Source organism: Kogia breviceps, chromosome X (genome assembly GCF_026419965.1).
Source record: "Kogia breviceps isolate mKogBre1 chromosome X, mKogBre1 haplotype 1, whole genome shotgun sequence".
NCBI lineage: Eukaryota > Metazoa > Chordata > Mammalia > Artiodactyla > Physeteridae > Kogia > Kogia breviceps.
Window position 1 is genome coordinate 78,191,705 of NC_081330.1, and position 22,513 is coordinate 78,214,217.

Below are 22,513 nucleotides of genomic sequence, written 5' to 3' on the forward strand. Positions count from 1 at the left end.
GGGCAGGTCCACGTCTGGTGGTGTGTATGGGGATGTCAGTAGCCTTACTGTGATTCTAGGCATCCTCTCTGCTAATGGATGGGGCTGTAGACCTGTCTCACTCTTTGTTGGGTATAGGGTGTCCAGCACTGTTTGTTGCTGGTCCTTGAGTGAATCTGGGTCTTGGTGTTGAGATAGAGATCTCTGGGAGATTTTTGCCATTTGACATTACGTGGAGCTGAGAGGTCTCTTGTGGACCAGTGTCCTGAGGTTATTTCTCTCACCTCAGAGACACAGCCTTGACACCTTTTGGGGGGTCTGAGGTCTTCTGCCAGCCTTCGGTGTGTGTTCTATAGTAGAAGTTCCACGTGTAGATGTATTTCTGATGTATCTGTGAGGAGGAAGGTGATCCCCGCGTCTTACTCTTCCGCCATCTTCTTGCTCCCACCTCCTATTTGTAGATTTTTAAGGAACCTCCACACTGTTCTCCATAGTGGCTGTATCAATTTACATCCCACCAACAGTGCAAGAGGGTTCCCTTTTCTCCACACCCTCTCCAGCATTTATTATTTCTAGATTTTTTGATGATGACCTTTCTGACTGGTGTGAGAGGATATCTCATTGTAGCTTTGATTTGCATTTCTCTAATGATTAATGATGTTGAGTATTCTTTCATGTGCTTGTTGGCAATCTGTATATCTTCTTTGGAGAAATGTCTATTTAGGTCTTCTGCCAATTTTTGGATTGGGTTGTTTGAGCTGCATGAGCTCAATATGATTTTGGAGTAAATTTTGGAGATTAATCCTTTGTCAGTTGCTTCATTTGAAAATATTTTCTCCCATTCTGAGGGTTGTCTTTTGGTCTTGTTTATGGTTTCCTTTGTTGTGCAAAAGCTTTTACTTTTCATTATGTCCCATCTCTCTATTTTTGTTTTTATTTCCATTTCAACAAAAAGAATAAAATATCTAGCAATAAACCTACCAAAGGAGAGAAAAAACCTGTATGCATAAATTTATAAGACACTGATGAAATAAATTAAAGATGATACAAAAAGATGGAGAGATATATCATGTTCTTGGATTGGAAGAATCAGTATTGTGAAAATGACTCTACTACCCAAAGCAATCTGCTGATTCAATACAATCCCTATCAAATTTCCAATGGCATTTTTCACAGAACTAGATCAAAAAATTTCACAATTTGTGTGGAAACACACGATCCTGAATCGCCAAAGCAATCTTTGGAAAGAGAAACAGATCTGGAGGAATCAGGCTCCTGCATTCAGACTATATTACAAAGTTACAGTCATCAAGACAGTATGGTCCTGGCACAGAAACAGAAATATAGATCAATGGAACAGGATAGAAAGCTCAGAGATAAACCCACTCATATATGGTCACCTTATCTTTGATAAAGGAGGCAAGAATATGCAGTGGAGAAAAGACAGTCTCTTCAATAAGTGTTGCTGGGAAAACTGGACAGCTACATGTAAAAGAATGAAATTAGAACACTCCCTAACACCATACACAAAAATTAACTCAAAATGGATTAAAGACCTAAATGTAAGGACAGACACCATCAAACTCTTAGAGGAAATCATAGGCAGAACACTCTAAGACATAAGTCACAGCAAGATCCTTTTTGACCCACCTCTTAGAGAAATGGAAATAAAAGCATGTATCTTTTTGAATTAGTGTTTTCCCTTCTTTCAGATAAATATCTAGGAGTGGAATTGTTGGGTCATATGGTAGTTCTATTTTTAGTTTTTTGAGAAACCTCCATACTGTTTTCCACAGTGGCTGCTCCACTTTAAATTTCCACTAACAGTGTGCTAGGGTTCTCCTTTCTCCCCATCCTCATCAACACTTTCTACTTGTGGTCTTTTTGATGATAGCCATTCCGATATGTGTGTTGTGATATCTAATTGTGATTTTAATTTGCATTTCTGTGATGATTAATGAAGCTGAGCATTTTTTCATGTGATCATTTGGAAAAAGATGTCTATTCAGGTCTTCTACCCATGTTTTAATAGGGTTATTTGTTTTTATTTATTTTTTGATATTGAGTTATATGAGCTATCTATATATTTTTGGTATTAACACTTTATCTTTCATATTATGCATATATTTTCTCCCATTCAGTAAGCAGTCTTTTTGTTTTGTTGATGGATTCCTTAGCTGTGCAAAAGCCTTTAAGTTTAGTTAGTTCCCATTTGTTTATTTTTGCTTTCTTTGCTTTAAGAGACAGATCGAAAATAATACTGCTATGATTTATGTCAGAGTGTTCCGCTTATGTTTTCTTCTAAGAATTTTATGGGCTCAGCCATTAATCTTATTGAGAGTCTCTTGTACATGATGAGTTGCTTCTTTCTTGCTGCTTTCAAAATTCTCTCTTTGGCTTTTGAGTATGTATATAGGTGTGAATTTTAAAAATATTTCCCTACTTGGAGTTCAATGAGCTTCTATTATTTGCAGATTGTTTTCCATCAAATTGGAAAGTTTTTTGACATTATATCTTAAAATATTTCGTCTACCCTTTTCTATCATCTGCTTCTACAACTCCCATTATGTGTATGTTGGTACACTTGAAGGTGTCCCACAGACCTCTGAGGTGCTATACTCATTTTTCTTCATTCACTTTCCTTTCTGTTTCTCTAACTGGCTAATTTCAATTGTTATCAAGTTTACTGATTCTTCTGATGCCTGCTTAAATCTGCTTTAGTGAATTTTTCTTCTTTTTAGTGATTTTTATCCTTTCAGTTATTGTACTTTTCAACTCCAGTATTTCTAATTGGTTCCTGTTTTACAAATTCTGTCTCTTTATTGATATTCCCTATTTGGCTTGAATTTTCCTCATTCTTTTAGATTTTTGCACAATATTTCCTTTGGTTTATTTCTTTTTTAACAAATTTAGTTGATTTAAAATTTTTGTCCAGTATCTCTGCTTCCTCAGGGATGGTTTGTATTCATTGCTTTTTTAATATGTTTATGGGCTCTACTTTCTAGTTTCTTTGCATATCTTTTATTTTTGTTGAAAATTTGACTTTTAAAATAATATAATGTGGCAAATCTAGAAATCTGACTCTCCCTTTCACTCTCTAGGGCTTGTTTTTGGCACTGCTTATTGTACTAGTTGTTGTTTGCTTGTTCAGTAACTTTTCTGAGATAATTTTAAGTAGTCTCTTGTATTCTTTGTCATGGATTACCACTGAAGTCTCTGCTTGGTAGCTTAGTGGTCAGCTACTGATTGGATAGATATCTCCTTAAATACTTAGAACCACTAAAACTCCCTGGACTCTGTTGTCTTTTGAACTATGTATTCAACACTTACCCAGGAAGTTTATAACTGTGCTGTAGCCTTCACTTCCTGTTAATGCAGAACCTCAAGGCTAGCCAGAGGAAAAAACTTATGATGTTCTCATACCTTTCCTGAGCATGCACAAAACCCTAGGCATGTCTGTGGTCTTCTAGATTACCAGGAATGTGTCCGAGATTTTCAAAGTCTCTATGAACATCTGATTACTTTTTTTTCTTTTAAGTTTTTTGGCTAGTTTCTTGTTTACCTCAACTATTATCTATTGCCTCAGGCAGCTGTGTGACAAATACATCCCTTCCCTGGGGAGAGTTAGCACTGGGTGACCAATAAATATAAGCCTTTTAAGTCAGGTCTTTCAGGGAACCACCACACAGGTCAAATAATGACAATTGTTTGGGAATTAAATCTTCTCTGCCCACTCCAGCACCTAGAATGGGGTTTATTTTCAAGGCTACTACTGGCCTGGGGCAGGGTGATAGGGCTGGGGTAAGTTAAAATGCCACAGATCTCACTGTTCTTAACATGACTGGGGTGTTTTTCTTCTATAAATGCTACTTGGGTTGATGCAAACCTTTGGCTAATTTCCCCAAATCTGAAAGAAAAAAGTTATGAAATTTTTTGTCAGTTATTTCATTGCTTTTGTGAAGAAGTGAATATTTGGAGATCATTACACTACCATTTTTACTGACATCACCACAGCCACCTTCTTTGTAATCTTTCTAAGCCCCTCTCAAGAGAATGAATAGCTAAATTTCAATCAGAAGTTAGTTAAAACAAAATGTTTTTCCCATCCAGATTAATTAAGGACCTGACTGGCCCTTACTTACTTCCCATTTTCCCTAAGGCATTCAACTGTTCACTCAAAGGTGCCAGGGCCCTTGAATGGACTCTCTTTTCCTTGCAGATTCCTCAAAGCCACTCGAGATCAAGACTAAGGCACCTCCAACCATGCAATCTCCCTTCGAAAGTGAGTTTTACTAGGGTTCTGCGGGAGTAGGAAAGGTCTGAAATGGCTTCATAGAAGCCAAGGGAGGAGGCCCAATGCCATTAGATGGGTAATAAGGGGTCATTGTGTTCTCCAGAAGTAAATTAGTACTAAAGAAATGGAAATAAGAAAGATTTAAGGGTCATGATGAAGTGGAATCATAAATATATATATTCTTCTTTGTGAAAATGTCTGAGGCAAAAGGAAGGAGAGAATTTGAATAATCCCATGGGAAAAGTGAGAAAAAACTGTGACTTCTGTTTTGCTCCTAGTCTGACTTGCTATAGGACTTTAGGTATATTGTCTCCCCTCTATTGGCCTTCTTCCCATCATAAACAGTGAAAAACTAAGATACCTCACTTTATGGTAATAGCGGTCAATGACATGGCCAGGAATTGCAGAAAGCTTAGCACAGATACCCACAGAAGGACTTCAAACTTTGCAGCCACCCTCCACCTCACAGTTCCTTTCTGGAAGAGAGGCCTCTAACCCTAACACACTTGTTGTCATAGCAACATCCACAGTGAACTCATCCCAGGCCTGGACCACTGAAGTGGATGGCTACACTGGAAAGACAAGTGCTGGGCCAGGTAAGGGCAATGTTAAGACTTCTAGCCTTCCCCTTAGGCTGTGAAATTTGCAATTGAAACTTTCCACTGTATACAATGTTCTATGTCATTCAAATGCCCAGGCCAATCAGCCATCAACAAGTGGGTCTGAAATAACTTGTTTATATGTGGAGTCTCTAGCTTCTCTCAAGTCTTTCTCATGGGCCTAGTGTTTTGTTTGTCTCTCTGGCTAGCTAAGAAATTTAGGAGAAGATGGAAAAGAAAGAAGTGTGAGCTGGTCTGGACTGATCCTTGGAGTCTCTCTTGCTAGACTCGTTTTCAACCAGATACCACTTGGTCTTGTTTTACCTCCTAGGAAATGGCCTGCCTATCTTTGCCATAATTCTCATCATCTCCTTCTGCTGTATTGTGGTCACTACCATGACTTATATCATGGTCTTCTGGAAGACATCCCAACAGGGTGAGTGATAAGTATGATTGGGTGGCTCTTGCTCATTCATTCATTCATTCAGCAGTATAGTTGAGCATAAACTCAGTATCAAGCACTATGTTAGGCACTTCAAAGGGCTCCTAGCCTAGTTTGAAAGTGAGGGTAAGGGGTCCATGGAGACAGACATGCAAGGCAACAATGAGAATACAACTTATGAAAGTTAATTCACAAATCTTTGGTACCCAACTTAGTACAGCATCTACGTAATGGGTTTTCTAATGAGGATGCAAGAGAAGGAGAAGTCACAGTCCTTGACCTCAAGTTGCTTACAATATGATTAATAGAATCAAGGTAGAAGCGTGGAGTTTATCGATAACAATACATAGCTATAATGTCTATGGACTCAAAGCATGGAGAAGACAATCGATGCTAAAGTGATCCAGAGGACAGGAGAGTCAGTTAGGGTAGAGTAATTAGCAAGGGATTTCAGAAGGAGGCGGGACTTAGACCATTCCTTGGAAGATGAAAACCATTTGAAAGGGAGCAATAGTCTAGGAAGAAGAAACTACAAGAGTAAACGGGTAAAGTGGTGAAATATGAATGTGAGTGGAGTCATCAGTAAAGAAAATTCATGTAGCCAAGCAATAGAGAAATACAGGGGAAAAGGAAAGCTTATTCCTGATTATAGAAGGTCTTGAATGACAGGTTAAGGGATTTGGACTTTCTTCTTTAAGCCTTGCATTAAAAATTGCTAAAAAATATTTAAGCTGAGGAGTGACATGATTACAGTGTAGTTGTCAGGGCCATTTAACATCTATTTGCCAGCAGAGGAGGAAAAAGAATTTGAATGTTGATTTCTAAGTAAAACCTAACTACACCTCAGTTCCCGTTGCACTAGCTATTTTAACTAGCATTTGTGCGTCTCTTCGTTTGTAGTAGCTCTTATACCCAAATAGTCTGGTTTCTACTATGGGTCTCTCCAACCAAAAAAGAGAAGGGAACCTTGAGTGTTTCCTTATCCTGGGTCTCAAGTATAAGCTCTGGTCTTGGCCAACTGCCATGGCTATGACCCATGAGGCTAAATTTGGATGTGGAGATATCTCAAGTGGTCACAAATCCCAGGAGCATTAAAAGGAGAACATTCATTATAGTCTCAATGAGACTGGATATAAACTGTAATCATATTAGATTATTTTCCGTTCAAAAACAGTCCAGGGCTCCTCATGACTCATGGGGTAGAGGTCAAAATGTAACATTCTATTCAAAGCCCTCTGTAATGTGGCTCTGGCCTATCTTGTCAATCCCCACCATGACTTTATACTTATTTTAATTTCCAGACACTGGAGTCAAGCAGGCAAAAAGGCCACACACCTCATGCCTTTATACTTTTCCCTTCCTGTATTTCCTTCCCAGAATTCCTGCTTTCTACCTCTCTATAAGGGAGATGGCCTTAGGGCATCAATCCAATTTAACATGTAGTTATTGAGTGCCTACTATGTACCATGCATTAGGCATATAAAAATGAATAAGACCCTACAGTATAGGAGCTGCCAGGTCAATTGGGGAGGTAAGACATGGAAATACAGGGCTCTATCACAAAGCAAAATTGCTGCAGCATTCCGTGTTTGCTTTGTTGTGGTTTAATGTATGCATTCCCTGTTGCATCTCTGAAAGATTACAAGCTCCTAGAGGGCAGTACCAAGAGATATCCATCTTTGTACTAGGCTAGAGCCTTTAAGCCTTCATAGAATGTAGATACTTCTCCTCCACTGACACTAGGGGGCAATGGTGACTTATTCCATGATCTTTCGTGGGTGCAGGGTAGGGATAAGTGAATTTGGGAATGGACCAAGCCCAACTCCCGGGCATCAGACTAATTCAGACCCTTTTACCTGGGCTCTGGATGGCTGCCAAGTTTCTCACAAGGACTCCCTGGGGATCTTTGGCAAGATTCCTGGGTGGAGAGTGGACCCAGTTCCAGGGTCCCTCCCCCCACCATACCAAGCAACTGCTCCGGGCCAATGTCCAGAGTCAGAGTATGTCAAAGATGACAGTGATAAAGTGTGCCTCCTTTTCATTTCCCTGATAAATCTGCATCCCTGTATTTCAACTCACCTTCCCAACAGCTCCTATTTGTTGGAAGGCTGAGACATATTGAGATCCCCCTTTCTGTCTCCCCTTCCCTTACTTTTTGACAAGTACCCATACTTGGCCCTTACTCACTCCCCATAGAGACTTCTGACCTGATTCTTCCTTTTTTTCTAGAGCATGTCTGTGACGTGGCCAGGTAAGATAACCTCTCCTCTTCTATCTTCTGACCCATTCTTTGCCCTCAATTTTGCTCATCACTGGCATACAGGAAAGGGGGTTTGGCACAGACCCAATCTTAAGCTCAGAGGCCTTCAGGGTCAGGGCACAATTTTCTTCCCTCATCCTGGCCCAGTGAACACACAAAATAATTCAGGTCCTCTAACACTCCATTCCCAGAATCCCTGGGTGACAAGTGCCTGAGGGTCAGTTGGCAAGAATTGGGGCAGAAAAGTAGGAAACCAGGGTACCAGATTCAAGTTTCTTCTCATGGGTGGTGGGCTCTTGGACCACAGGGTGCATGCTGGGGAGGCCAGTGACTCTGGTGAAACCATGAGGGTAGCCATCTTCACAAGTGGCTGCTCCAGTGAAGAGCCAGCTTCCCAGACACTGGACAACAACTACTCTGATGAGCCTTGCCTGGGCCAGGAGTACCAGATCATCGCCCAGATCAACAGTGACTACGCTCGCCTACTGCACACGGTTCCCCCAGATCATGAGATTCTGCTCACCAAGGGCAAGAGCAGCTGCTAAAAATGTCCTACTGGGCCAAGGTCTGTTGACGTAATTGCCTATTCATCCCTGGCATTCTGCATGGCCCCTTTCCCTGCTATCTTTCTTCCTGGATAGTCCAAAGTGTCTTCCTTGCCAACATTGGGGTTGCTAAGAGTGAAGGGCTTTGCCTAAGAAGTTGCCATATGCACCTCAAACAAGCCTGCTTCTGGGTCGTTCCTTAGGCCCTTCTAGTATCCCTGCCTGGAGCTTCCATTGCTTTGCTCCAAACACCAGAGAGAAGTGCCCATAGCACTAGGACTTGGTCATCATGCCTCCAGACATCACTCAACTTTGGCCTCTTACCACTGAATGACCAGAGGGAGGCTCAGCTCTGGCAGTTCAGGGAACCAGTTAGGTTTAGGATCACTTCCCTTTCTCTAGTGCCAGATAGCTTTTAATTGAGATTGTCATGTAACAGGCCAAGGTTCAGTTCTGCTCCTGTACTGCAAGTCTAGTGCTCTGGTATTCTTCTGATGCTCAATAAATATCTAAACATAACAGCAACTTTGGTCATATTGATCCTCTCTCAAGGACCTACCAAGAGTGATTAAAGTGAGACTAGTTGACATGGTTGGGGCCCTGGGAGTATGGATAGCACCTTTGTTTTTTTGTTTTTTCCTCCTTCCCACCCATGCTACCCTTACATCATTTCAGCAATGAGCTCACTGGAACACAATGAATATTTGGTAAAACAGTACTCAACTGCCTTCTATTCCCTTCTTAATCATCCTTCCAGCTCCACCTGGGTGACTCTTCCCAGGTCAACTGGAAACCTAAAAAGAAGGAGTCTTTCTTCTGTCTCAGCGGACTGTGGGTGCAGAGATAAAGAGCTCCCCCTTTTTCCAAAGTATGATTGAATCACTCTCAAGGATTTCCACCTGCTAGAATCCTACAATCTTTGGAGTAGTTGTACTCTTCATAGATCTTCTTTATCTCTTGGCTTCTTCTTACAATGTGGGGTAGAGGTCAGAGCAGGGAAGTCTCTCTTCTCAAACAGGAATAGGCACTAGGAGTGTGAGTGTGTGTGTGCGTGCATGTGTTTATCTGTCTGTATATGTGCACACACAATACACCTTTAAATCAGTCTCCTCAGAGAGGAACCATTCTGGGTCAGTTCAACACTGTTTCCTTTCCCTCGGGTAATGCATGTCAAATCAACTTCTTCACCCTTTATGGAAGCTGACATGTGCCACTTTTGATTGCAATGCAATTCTAAGGTCATCTCAGGTTTAACCAGCAGCTGCTCTCCTTTGAATTGATTACAGAAGTCAAAATCATACATAAAAGTGAACAAAGAGTCCTTCACTTTATAAGAAGGAACAAAAGTAATGAATCAAGGAGCACATCCATCCCTGGGACCCATATGCCTTTTGTTGTTGCTACATAAATTGTTCCAGAGTAGAAAAAAAAATGAAGGTAAACTTCTAAATTCTTTCTATGATGCAGGTTAACAATGATACTGCAAGTTGATTAAATGACACAAGATAACAGGATAAAATTACAGATCTAGGAGCATATATTTATTGCAGCAGGAAACTTCTAGAGATCATCTCTGCCTAAAACCTTATAATCTTTTTCATACAAGACAATCCAGTGAGAAAGTCCTAAGTATAAGGCTAGCCCAAATATGCAGGATAGGCTAAACAAAAATGGTATAATAACACAAGACCTGTCTTAGGCAGGTAGCTGGGTTGAGAAAAGTAGAGGAGTAAAATGACAAGATCTCCAGAAGAGAGGAAAGATATGAAGCTCCTCTAAGGCAATTTCTCAAATTTTGTTCCATGGAGCACTCGATCCAGGAAATGGCCAGCAGAAAAAAGTTTCCATGATCAGATAAGCATGGGAAATGCTTCATTCTATGACCCTCTCTTGGAGATTTCCAATGGAGCATTGCAATATTAAAGTCTCTGAAAAATCCTGCAATAAAGCATCTGTATAACTTTTTATTACCAAGTAATTCCAAAACTTACTTGCCCTCTGAGTCTACATTTTTTCCCTCCTCCTCTGACTCTTGACCCTATTTCTCAGGAAGAAAAACCCTCCATGTTGGCAATTACCTCACACACCCTATAGCACTGCAGTGACCAAAGTTTGTTTTCTTACAAAATTCCTGGGAAGCATTTGGGCCAAAGGCCCAAAACTAATAGACTATTGGAAAGTCTATCAAACAATAAACAGTTATTAAGTATTTTCTGTTACCTGAGTACAGTGCTGGGGCTGGAGTAGGGATGGAATGGGGAGACAGCAATTAAGGAAAGAGTATTGTTCTCTAGGAGCTCACAATCTAGTGGGAAATTCAAAAATGGCCCCTGTAAAAGTCCACTAACAATTCAAGATGTACCATTGGCAGTAGGAGATAAAAGGGTACATACAAGCACCCAGGCAAGGAGTGCTTTGAGAATGAAGAAGGAAAGAGTATAGGTTGACTTTCAAAAGTCCTTGGAGAGATTGGACTTTGGCTGGGCCAAGAAGTATGGGAAAGAATTGGATAAGAAGAGAGAAATGAAGAAGATGTTCCAAGGAGGAGAAAAAGCATGAAGAAAAGGAGAGAGATAGGTAAGGTCAAAGTGTGTTTAGAATCCAAGGTTAAGTGTCCAGAAACTGTGTGTCTAAGCTCTGTGATGATGCTTGTGTGAGAATTCAGATGTCCTTGCTAGGGGACTCTGAGAGGGGAATGTGAAGGAAGAAAGTAATGAATAAAGGAGTACTTCCATCCCTGGGGCCTGTATGCATTTTCAAGACTATTGTATCCCCCTAGGGCTCCCACTGTGTGTAGCAGAGCTGCTTCATTTCCCCCCCCCCAAACCCTCAGGTACAATGCTTTAATTCCCTCAAAGTCACCGAAAATAACTTCTGAGAGCTTAGCTGGTATTTGGTGTGTGTTCTTGTATCCAGCTGTCAGTCTATCTGCTGTATCTCAACTGTCTTGGCCTGGAGCTGCTAGGCATATGCCGCACTTGGGGTATTTGACAAACTGACACTCTACTACACGGAGTGTCTAACTCAGCTTGTCAAATACACGGAGCGTGGCACTGCAGGAGGCTGGGCCAGGGGCTTCAGTGGGGAGGCAAGATCTTCCTGGGAGATATGACCCTGGAGGGAAAGAAAGAGAAAGGAGTCACACCCTGAGCACCAGGGAAACTGCAGAGGCTATAGGGACTAGCTGAAGCACCAGAATAAGGAAGTGAACAAAATAGGCAATAAGGCTTCTAACCAGAAGAGGTATCCTTAGGGTATGTAAGGAAGGTCCACTTGATACTGCAGGTGAAGCCCCAGTGCTCAGCTGGGGTGATCCTCAGGGCTGAGTCCTATAGCTATGGCATTTCTAGGGGTCCGGGGCTTCAATGAGATTCTCTATGCAGCAGATAGTATACAATTTGGTCATTGTCCTGCCTCCCTGACCTCAGGAAAGGACCAGGTCCCAGAGTCAATGTCCATGTCCCACCTTCCCAACTCTCAGTCTGTGTTCTCACAGTGTTATGACTATGGACATAGGCTTTGAGGTTAAGCACGGGCATGAATTCTGGCTCTTCCACTGAGTAGTTGAGAAATCTTGGATAAATCATTTCATCTCTTTGAGCTCTAGTTTTCCACATCCACAAAATGGGTGTAAGTATAGTACTTACCTAATAAGTTATTGTGAGAATAACATGAAATAATGTATGTAAAGCCCTTAGGTCAGTATTTGATATATAACAAATGCTCCAAAAAAATGGTGGTTGAACTACCACAAGGAAAGCAAGGGCCATTGACCACTGATTTAACAGAGTCAGGACAATGAAACAGGAATTTCTTATGGTCTCAGCCTTGCCTAACATGATGCATTTAACCAATCAGGACTCAAGAATGGCAGCTATAAAAGGACTTTCATCTAGTTTCACCTACTCATGTTATAAATGAGGAAATGAAGGCTCACACTGAGGATAAGAGTTGCTAAAGATCATACAAGTTGTACACAGTTTGGGGCTGTGCCTTATGTCACCCCATTTTGCCCTCCAGTTTTCCTCACTGGTCCTTTTACCTCCATGCTCTGTATTTCTCTCTGGGAAAAGGGAGACACATCAAAAAGGAAGGCAAAATATAGGCAGTGGACTTGGAAGTGAGGTACTGGGATCATTCAACCCACAGCCATCAGAGAAATAAAGAAGCTGCTAGGAGCATGATCAGGCCTGGAACTTCTGAGAGAATTCACTTGGCAATATACCCAGATACTGTTGCTAAAAAATCCAGGTAGTCCGTGATAAATTCCTCCCTTTCCCAGGTGTGGTAATTGATCTGTGAGAAAGTAGCTGGCTTATATTATATACTGGCATGAAAAGAGGCAAACATTCCAAGGAACGTAAAACTGCCCCATGAGGCCAGAAAGTCTTATCCCAGCTAAGACAAGGCAGAAGGACTTGTCTTTCAGCAAAAAAAAATCATAGTGCATTAAAAAAAAAAAAACCTTAACTCTTTCAGGTAAATGTATGTTGGTAAGCAGGTGACATGCTCCTCCAATTTGATATTTGAGAGTGACTTCAAACCTAAAGCTCTAAATGATATTTTCCATCCCCTCATTTCCCTCTCTACTTACCCAAGCCACTCCAAGCCACCCAGAAGTGTGGCTTTTTCAGCCAAAGCAAGTCTTGGTCACCAGATACGGCATAGTGGAAAGAATCAGACAAACTTAGATTCTAATGCTGCTTTGGGCACTAATTAGCCAATCATGACTTTGGGAAAGGTTTCCTTTAGGCTTCAGTTGTCCTTTGAGCTTCAGTTGTCTTCTCTGGAAATAGGGACAAGAAGACTTACCTGGCAATGTTGTCAGGAAAGTGTTTGGTGAGCTTTCCAGAGCCTCTCATAGAGGAGTTCACAGGCACCTTGGGTCAGTCCCTGGAGCTGTGAGTGGAAGCCAGTAAAGGAAGCTGATTAATAGAGTTTGAGTTCAGGGTAGTGGGAGAAAGAGAACTGAACTGATGCCTTTCTTCTATCATCATCCTTACTGGCTACCAGCTTCTGTGAGAAGACCTGGATAAACCGAAGATGTCCACAGCCTCCTGAATGCCCTTTCTGACTTCATCAAAAAGGAAACAGGTATGAGGAGGTTAAAGATTCTTTCCTAGTACATGAAGTTTAAGAGCCTTATAGACCATTTTGCCCCAGTATTAATGGAAAGAGGCAGTGGCTGGGCTGAAACTATATTGGTTTTATTTCCACATTTGATGTTTTAGTCCATACCTCTCCAACAGAGTGTATACAAGGAAAGCAGGTTCAGCTGAGAAAGGCTGGTCAGACCCATAGGAAGAAAAGATGGATATCTATGTGGAGTGATACTGAGAGTCTCTGAAAGTTTTCTCTTGGTCTGTTATACTACATAAATATAATTTGCTCCCTGTCTACCCTGGGAAGGCTAACACACCAAGCAGTAAGACCTGCCCTGCCACTGATTCAGTTGGGCCCCCTCATACTGGGAGCAGTATGGACTTTTTTCAGGCATAGTTCAACCCCCTGCTCAGCCCCACCCAGAGATATTTACTCAGCATCTCTCTCATATCCTTTCTCAACAGAGGGCTAAAAACTATCAAAATAAGGGATATAAAAACTAAAAGAGTCTCTAGACACTGTCCATCTAATCCTTCCCCTCCTCTTTGCAGAAGAGGTCAAAAATATGTATCCTAGAATGGAGAAAGGACTTGTTCAAAGATACGCAATGAGTAAATGGCAAAACCAGGACCACTATTCAAATATTCTGATCCTAGTTCCAGAGAATATTCCACTTCCATTTGTCTGTCCCCTAAAACAGCCTGTTTGGAGAGGAAATGTCATCCTCCTTTCTCATCATTATAAGCTCCAGGACAGAAGGGTACAAATGGGACACTTCTTCTCCCCCACCCTTGATCCAGAACTCCTGAGAAGTGTCCAAGGAGAATGGGATAAGCAGATCCAAGCCAAATTTTGTAGCCATGGACACTGCCCCAGTTTGGGAATCCAAGCAGAGAGGACAAGTTGATACTATACCTGTTACTGGAGTGGTGCCTTCATCTTGTAGGAGGCATAGGTTCCCTGGTGATGAGTCAACCTGAAGAGACCAGAGGGAACTGGGCTTTATGTTGTGAGGAGGAAAGTCCTATGTTTTGAAGGGCACTTGGTGTCTTCAAGAGGAAACAGAAATGAGGAAGATAAGGCTGAGGTTAGCCAACGGAAATCTGGGTGCAAAATGACAAAAGAGTGCCGTTGTGAAAGGGTCTCCTACTGCAGCAACAGTCCTCACTGCCATGTCCTCACCCACTGCCAGCTGAACTCCAACAGATACTAACTCCCCAAGCTGCAGAGAGCCTGAGCAGAAAGCCCTGGCTGCCCTAGGCTCGACCTATGGCCAGGGAGGTTTCCCCAGACTTACTGAAGGAGTCCTGGAATGTCAAAGCTGAGACATTATCAAATAAAAATCCCCATTGTCAAAATTGAGAAACTGATTCCCTGAGGGATGAAAGGAAATGCCTGATATCAAAAAGCAAATTAGTGGTATACCTAGATTTTGAATCCATTTCTGTCAACTCCAAATCATGTGTTCTCTCACCCTGTCAGAATGCCTCCTGGTTCTGAAACACCCATTTTATCTCCCCTGGCACACAAACATAATTAGCAGGGCCCAGTGAAAAATGAAAAGGAAGGGCCCTTTGTAAAAAAAAAAAAAAAAAAAATTAAAAATTCAAGATGGCAACAGCAGAACATTAAGCTAAGTTTGGGGTCTTTCTAAGCATGAGGCTCTGTGAAAGTTTACAGGTCACATGCCTATGAAGCTGGGGCTGCTAGCACAGCTCTGCCCACAGGTCACATTCTGGCATCCAGGGAGCTTAAAGACAGAAAGAAAAAAGAAAATTCACAACTATGAAAGTATTTATTATGTGTTTTACATGTGTTATCTCATTTAATCTACAACCATCTAGTATGGTATTATCATTATTCTTATTTATAGGTGAAGAAACTGAGACACATAGAAGTAAAGTGGCTTGCCTAAGGACACAAAACTAGGAAATAATGAAGAAGGGAGAGTTTGTACTCAGGTATTTTTGACTCAAAATGTTAGGCTTTTTCTACTCTCCCATATTGGTTATGAAGAAAGTGGTTGGCCTTGAGAAGGAAAAGATAGTGCCAGACACTTAAGTTCAACTGTGACCTTTAGGCTTCATGAGGGACATGACAGTTATAAGAGAAAGTGAATGATTACCTAAAGCCTTATGTTTGCAATCCTTGGGCAGTCCCCATTCACAGCCAGGAAGACTTTGGATTCCCATTATGCAGTGCTCTGCATCATGAATCCTGATGACATGGCCGATGGGAGAGGAAATTCTTGCAATGCTTTCAGGGTATACTTACAGGATCACCTTCAATGATTGCAGTGCCCAAGTCTCAGTCCTTGGTCTACATAGAAGAAATAGGACCCTTGGCAGTACTCAAGCCTCAGTGAATAATCTATCCAAGCTACATACAGTCGTATAAATTCGGGTTCAAGAGAAAAAACACATCCTGGGAGCCAGGAGTTTGGTGTCCTACTCCCAGATCTGTCAGCTCTGTTCCCTCCCTTAGTCTTAGTTTCCCATTTAACCAACAGAGGTTGAAGTAGATGATCTTGGTGGCCTCTCCAACTCAAACATTCCCTGGTTCCTTTACAACCCCTTCCATACCTGCCTCTCTCTCACTATTGTCTTTCCTGTGTATGCAGAGGCTAGAGGCTCTAGGGGACAGCTGGGGATAGGGATTCACTTACACTCACACTACTCTTCAGAAAAATTCCTTCTACCAGAATAATTTATTGGCATAGTACTTGAAATCAGTTTCCCCAGATCTGGCTTCTAGAAAGATTCAATTCCTTTTTATTTTGGTTTCTGATTAAAGCTTGTGGTGGAGTCAGGGTTGTCCTGTGGGCACTTCTCTAGGGAGGGACCCTTCCTCCCTACTGATATCCTAGAGATTAAGTTCAGCTACCCACTCGGTTTTTTTCTCGCTTATCAGTTAAGGTACTCTCCTAGCTTTTTAACAGGGGCCCTCTGGAAACAATGTCTTCACTTAAAGTAGTAATAATGGTGGCCAACTTTAGCTTCATAGTAGATCCATGAGAAAAAACATTAGGGTGGGATTGACATATATACACGAATATGTATAAAATAGATAACTAATAAGAACCTGCTGTATAGCACAAGGAACTCTACTTCACTTCGTTGTACAGTAGAAACTAACACAACACTGTAAAACAACTATACCTGAATTTAAAAAAAAAAAAAGCATTAGGAGCCAGGAGGATCTACAGATCATGCCTACTATGCAAAAGGTCTGAATTAGAGAAAATGGCATGGGGCTCCTCGGAGCGCCTCTTTACCTCACAAACACAAAGCATGTTTGGAAGGGCCAATTTTCAGCAACAGCACAAACGGGACTTTTCCTTTAGGTCTGTTGCCCAACCAAAAGACATAGAGTTCTTCCATTTTTGGATGCTCTTTGGCTTGACCATGCTTATGAGGCGGGATGTGGGAGAAGAGATTTGGATAGGGGGAGCAGGCAGACAGTGTGGGAGTCCCACACTGTAGATACATGTATTTATTCACTCAGTGCTGGAATGAAAAAAAAACACTGAATTTTGAGTCAGAGTCCCTGTGTCTTGGATCCTGGGTTATAGACCAACCCCTGTAACATTAACTATATGCTCTTGAAAAATCATGCACAGCCTATCTGAACATCAGTCACCACATCATACTGAGAGATTGTCAGTCTAGAGGGGAGAGGGATTCAGGCATGCATCCAAGGAAATATATACACCTACAGTGTGAGACAAGTGATTTGATGAAGGTACAAAGTGCTATCAGAAGAGTGGGTAAGAGAGACATGATTATTCCAGGGCAGAGGTTGAGGAAGTGGTGGTGATTAGAAAGGTTCTTAGAAAAGTAGGATTTTAGCTAGATTTTAAAAGATGGGGAGATAAAATAATGATGCTCACTGTCTCTAGAAAGCTTTCTCTGACCACCCCTTTCCTGACAAAATTAATGGCTCCTGGCTTTGCCTGCCTCTAGTCTCACACTGCATTTATGTGTCTGTCTCTCCAAAAAGACCAAGAACTGCCCAAAATAGGACTCTGTCTGATACCTTCCTTTCTTCGCAGGGCCAAGGATGAAATAGTTGCCCCAGAACTGTGAGGTGAATAAGTGAATGCATCTGTGCATAAACAAATGAAAGAGCCCAAGATCCCCACATTCCTTAGCTTACCTCACCTTCATGAAGGAACTGAGAAGACCCCTCAACATTGAGTTCAACTTCCTGCTCACCTATCCCCACTTCCTATAGGAAGTCTGTCAAGAAAATGCCCCAGAGACAACTGCAAAGTTGAGGCCACTTCCTGTGCAAGAAGCCAGTGTCCACACACTCCACCTCAAACCTGGTGATTGCTATGTGTATGATTGCACTGGGGCTTCCTCTGAAAGGAAGTCCAAAGGCTGATGCAATGTACAGGGCACCCCCAGGCCAAGACTGAAGAACTTCATGTACTCATGGCCTTGGGGATAGAGGTTTCACTGTGAGGTTCCCCACAAACCCAGTGACGATGACAAGAAATGTGGCAGCAATTAACCTACCAACTATAGCTCAACTTTATTCAACAAGGGTGTGTTGAGCACTTACTGGCTGCAAAGATCTATGGTTGGAACCAACGGGAAAAATAAATACACAGCAGAGCAGTATTATACATCTAATATAAATACAATGTGAGCCACAAATTTTCTAATAGCTACATTAAAATTTTGAAATATAAATAGGTGAAAGTAATTTGATAGTATATTTTATTTAACCCAATGCATCCAAAATGTTATCTTAACCAGTAAACAATGTAAAAATGTTTTAATGAGGTATCTTACACTCTTTAAAATGTGGTGTGTATTTTAAATTTACAGTACACCACAATATGGACTACCTATGTCTCCAGTGTTCAATCACTACACATAGCTAGTAGTTACCATGTGAGACAACAAAAGTATAAAATGTAGTCCCTGCCCTCAAGGAATTTACAGCCTAGTTCAGGATCCAGATTAATACATAAGCATGTACAAAGAACAAATACTATAGTGGAGGTGAATGTATGGAAAAGAGCAGTGCACCTGAAGTCAGGAGATCCAGACTACAGTCTATTCTCTGTCACTGATTATCTGTGTGACCTTTAGTAAAACCCTCTCCCTCTATGGGCCATATCTACAATGAGGCTGGACTAGATTCATTCACTCAACAAATATATATTGAATGTTTTCTAAATATCAAGCATCGTGCGAGGCACTTGGGATACAGAGGAGAATAAGACACATAAGATATCTACCTTCTTGGCACTTGCAGTGTGGTGGAAAAGAGCTATTGAACAAATAACTACAGGTAAATATGACAAGAAAGGAGGAATCACAGAAAGCTAGGAGAACACAGGGAACCTAATCCACAAGGCTTGGATAGGTCAAGAAAACCTCTCAAAGGAAGTGACCTTTGAAGTGCAACTGAAGAATAAGAACAAACAAAGAGGTGAGCCAAGTGAATAATTGTTGAAAACCCATTCCAAGCAGAAGAAACAGCATGTGTAAAAGCTCTGAGATGGGAAAATATGTGGCATATTCCAAGAAGAAAAGGAGGCTGATGTGGTCTGGAATAGAGTAAGCAAAGGAAAGAATAGCTCAAAGCAAATTGGGAGAGGCAACAGGAGGCCAAACTGAGGAAGCCCTTGTATACTATGTTGAGGGTTTGAAACTTATCCAATGAGACATGAGAAACCAGAGAATATACAGGTGGTGCAATACTCTTCCATCTTCAAGACAAGGAATTCTGGAGTTTAGGCCATGGAAAGAAAAGTTAATTCAAACTGGGTGGACTAGAGACTTCACAGAAGATGCAGCATTTTAAAAGAGCCTTGAAAGATAATAAGATCAATAGTCAGAGAAGAGCATTCCAGACAGAAAGAAGAACACAAGTAAAAGTGCAGAGGTAGGAAAGAACATGGTGAGCTTGTGTGAATGGAGGGACCACTGATGTAACAGGGTAAATATAAGCTTAAGTATATTTTTGAATATCTATAGATGCACTAGAACAATAGCCACCCCAAAGCCTATCTATATCACCAAATGTATTCTGGGAGAAACCAGGCAAAGACCTTGGGCCTACCAAGAGAATTTACTAAGTGCCAGGCACTGTCTCAAGCCCTTTGCATATATTAGTTTAGTAACATCCTCACAACAACCTTATGAGGGAGATACTAAAATTATCCCCATTTGACATAAGAGGAACTAAGGTTCAGGGAGGTCATGTCACTTGCCCAAATGCTATGCAACAATTTATGAAAGGTAGGAATTTTGAAGCAATCTACAAAAATATATAATATGGCTCTGGTTAAGAAATAGCAAATTCAAGTCAGTTATCATCTCAGTCTACAAGGGCAGTCTTATTCAGAAAAAACTCAATTAATTTCCAACTTATGACTATTAGAGGGGCTGAGCTGAGCTGACCCTTGTTTAGCTTCTTGGAAAGAAAAAATAAACAAATTAATAGGAATTTCCTGGTGGTCCAGTGGTTAGGACTCCACGCTTCCACTGCTGAGGGCGCAGGTTCGATCCCTGGTCAGGGAACTAAGATCCTGCAAGCCATGTGGTGTGACCAAAAAAAAAGGTAGATAAGATAAGATAGGAGTTCCAGAGAGTTGTTTAAAGACTTAGAAAAGTAAACTGGTTGTGCTCCTCACTTCTTATACCTTACTCCCAATCAGAGTCCTTCAGAAGCTTCCATCTATGACAGAAATAACTGAAGAAATAACTAGACATCCACTCATCTATTTTCCACAATGGTCCACTTAAAGGTAAAAACCCCTAGGCAACAATTGTGGACAGGGAAGGAAGGAAGCAGGAAAAATTTGTGATAGCCCATTGCATATATTTGGAAGGAACAAAACTGCATTTCTTTAAAATATATAGTCTCTAATTTAGACTGGGATGGGTGCCACTGGTTTCACTGACTTGACACACAGACCATTTTCATCTTCCTAGTGTTTCCTCTGACTAAACAAAGGGCAAGAATGGTGCATTTGTGGGGAAAGAAAGAGAATTTAGGCTAAACCTTTGTGCTTACACCACAGCTAAACATCTTCTAGAACTATGGTGCTAGAATTTACTTTAGCACTGACTTAGGAGGTAGTCAATTTTTACATACTTCTCTCTAGGGTTGGTCACCACAGACAGTTTTCCTTAATGCTCCTGTCCCTTATTTGCATATGTTAGCTTCCACAGGCTCATCTAAAGAGTGTCAACCATCACAGTGTGTATGGCAATAGGTAGTTCAGAATCTCCAATGTATAACCTGAACTTTTCTAATCCCAAAGCAGAGGCTATGATGTAGATGGTATAATGTCTCTTACTCATTAAGAGTGTTACAGTTTGATTAAGTGGGAAATAAAAATATCAAAGATATTAAAAGTGAGCACTTGATTGGTGGCAGGCATTGCAGATTGTCACCCAAGGCCTTGTGCTATAGTGGCAAGAGCATTGAGCTTGAAATTCAAAGACCTGGACTTGAATTTCAGTTTGCCACTTTCAAGCTGTGGGGCATTGGGTAAATTACTAATATTTCTGACTATCTATTTACCTATCTCAAAATTGAGCTAATAAATAGGTACCTCATGGGATTTCAGGAAAGTGGTATAACTGAGAACTCCTCTCAAGGCCAGACATTACATGGTAAGAAGAAAAAAAAAAAAAAAAAAGCTAAATATTCACAGAAGAAGAGGCACTGCTCCTCTATTCTCAGTTCTAGGCAGAATGAGATGTGGGAAATGGAAGGAAAAAACTTTTGTTGAGTGTTTATTATGTACCACATACTCTTATATCTATTATATCACTTAGTCCTCTCAACAAACCTGTAGAATTAGAATTATTCCCAGTTCCAAAATAAGGACACTGAAGCTCAAAAGATTAGGCGATTTCCCTAAAAGTTACATATTTAGTAAGTGACGGAGCTGAGATTTAGATTTTATTAGCTGTGTACCTAAGAAGACATGAGAGGGGTTACTCAAGGACTCACCATCTCCTTTGGTGTCCTAAAACCATGCAGTCCAGCCACTCCCTAGGCTTGGAGAAAATGGGGTTCTCCCACTAGATTACAAGTTCCATGAGGTCAAGAACCATATTTGTTATATCCAGTTTTCTATAAAGTTGCTAATTTATTTTTCTTGTGTTTGGGACTTCTTTATATATTAGAGAGATTTCTCCCTTTGTATGTAATAAGAATTGCAAATATTTTCACTAGTTGATCATTCGTCTTTTGACTTTGCTTCTAGCATTTTATATTTTTATTTATTGTCTGTGTCTCTACCAAGCTCCATGAGGGCAGTGATTTTATCTTATTCACAACTATATTCCTAATGCCTTGCTTATAGTAGGTGTTCAATAAATATTTGTTAATGAAAAATAATTATTCCTGTTGAACAGGCCAGAAAATGAGGGATGCAACATGTAAATATTGAAAGCTTTGACCATCCTTTGACCCTAGTGCCTAATGACCTAGGACCCAGAATTAATCGAGATTGGAGATTCATTAAAGAAAGCCCTAGACACAGTGACAGGAGACTGAGTTCCAGGCCCAGCTATGCCATGGCTTGTAGTATGAACTTGGGAAATTTCCTTCTTTGATCTTCTTTACAAATGTGGTGGACTATATGGTCTTTAAGAACCCCCTTCTCCCATTTAAGAATTTTTCAAATGGTCTGGGTGATAGAGATATCAAAGATAATGCTACTGACTAGAACCCTACCCTCCCAGAATTCATGCTCTAATGAGAGAAAAAGGCACTCACCAAACAATCTCACAGTAAAAATACAAGGTTATGTAAGATAAATATAGGGTGTTATGAGAGAAAATAATAGTAAATCTAATCTTGTATAAGAGTTTAGGTAAGTCTTTCTTCCAAACGGCCTAAAACTGACATCTGAATGATGATCCAGACTAAGTAAAATTCTCTGGGCCTTGGTTCTTTAATATATATATATAATATTAATATTAATTATATCATGTTTATATATTATATGTTCTTTATTATATATATTTATAATACAATTTATTTTATTATAAACTATATTTATATTATGTTAAACACAAACATATACATATAAATGCTAACCTAATATGTGTGAGAAAAGTTTTCTAAATTATAAAATGATAATATGAATGTGAGGGATAACTTTTTTCATATGGCTGGGGATTTCTCTGGACCTGTTTGGAACTTTGTGGGTAACTTTTACTCCAGGACCCTTTGAGGCTGAACCTGAGACTCATAGGGGGATCTGCTGCTCCTTTTAGTAGTGTGAAGCAAATACCATCTGTCTCTGACAAA

At 40.7% G+C, this 22,513-nt stretch overlaps 1 protein-coding gene and 1 long non-coding RNA gene across 7 annotated transcripts in view; one reads left to right on the forward strand and one right to left on the reverse strand.

Annotated features, from left to right (window-relative positions):
* VSIG4 (V-set and immunoglobulin domain containing 4) overlaps window positions 1-22,513 on the forward strand; it is a 51,399-nt gene that overhangs the window by 19,110 nt on the left and 9,776 nt on the right. For 2 of the 6 annotated variants that reach the window (XM_059051024.2, XM_067024082.1), the window contains 5 exons: window positions 4,199-4,261; window positions 4,792-4,869; window positions 5,204-5,308; window positions 7,544-7,565; window positions 7,882-8,644. In XM_059051024.2, coding sequence (XP_058907007.1) covers window positions 4,199-4,261; window positions 4,792-4,869; window positions 5,204-5,308; window positions 7,544-7,565; window positions 7,882-8,119 — 506 coding nt within the window. In that variant the 3' untranslated portion in view covers window positions 8,120-8,644. Of the gene's footprint in view, window positions 1-4,198; window positions 4,262-4,791; window positions 4,870-5,203; window positions 5,309-7,543; window positions 7,566-7,881; window positions 8,645-13,132; window positions 13,214-17,273; window positions 17,874-22,513 lie in introns of those variants that run through there. The other 4 variants (XM_067024079.1, XM_067024080.1, XM_067024081.1 and 1 more) reach the window with 4 other exon arrangements.
* On the reverse strand, window positions 9,433-14,228 carry LOC136793469 (uncharacterized). Its single transcript, XR_010838749.1, has 3 exons — window positions 14,138-14,228; window positions 12,932-13,018; window positions 9,433-11,233 (listed from the first exon to the last, which is right to left on the reverse strand). It is a non-coding gene; the product is annotated as an uncharacterized lncRNA (long non-coding RNA).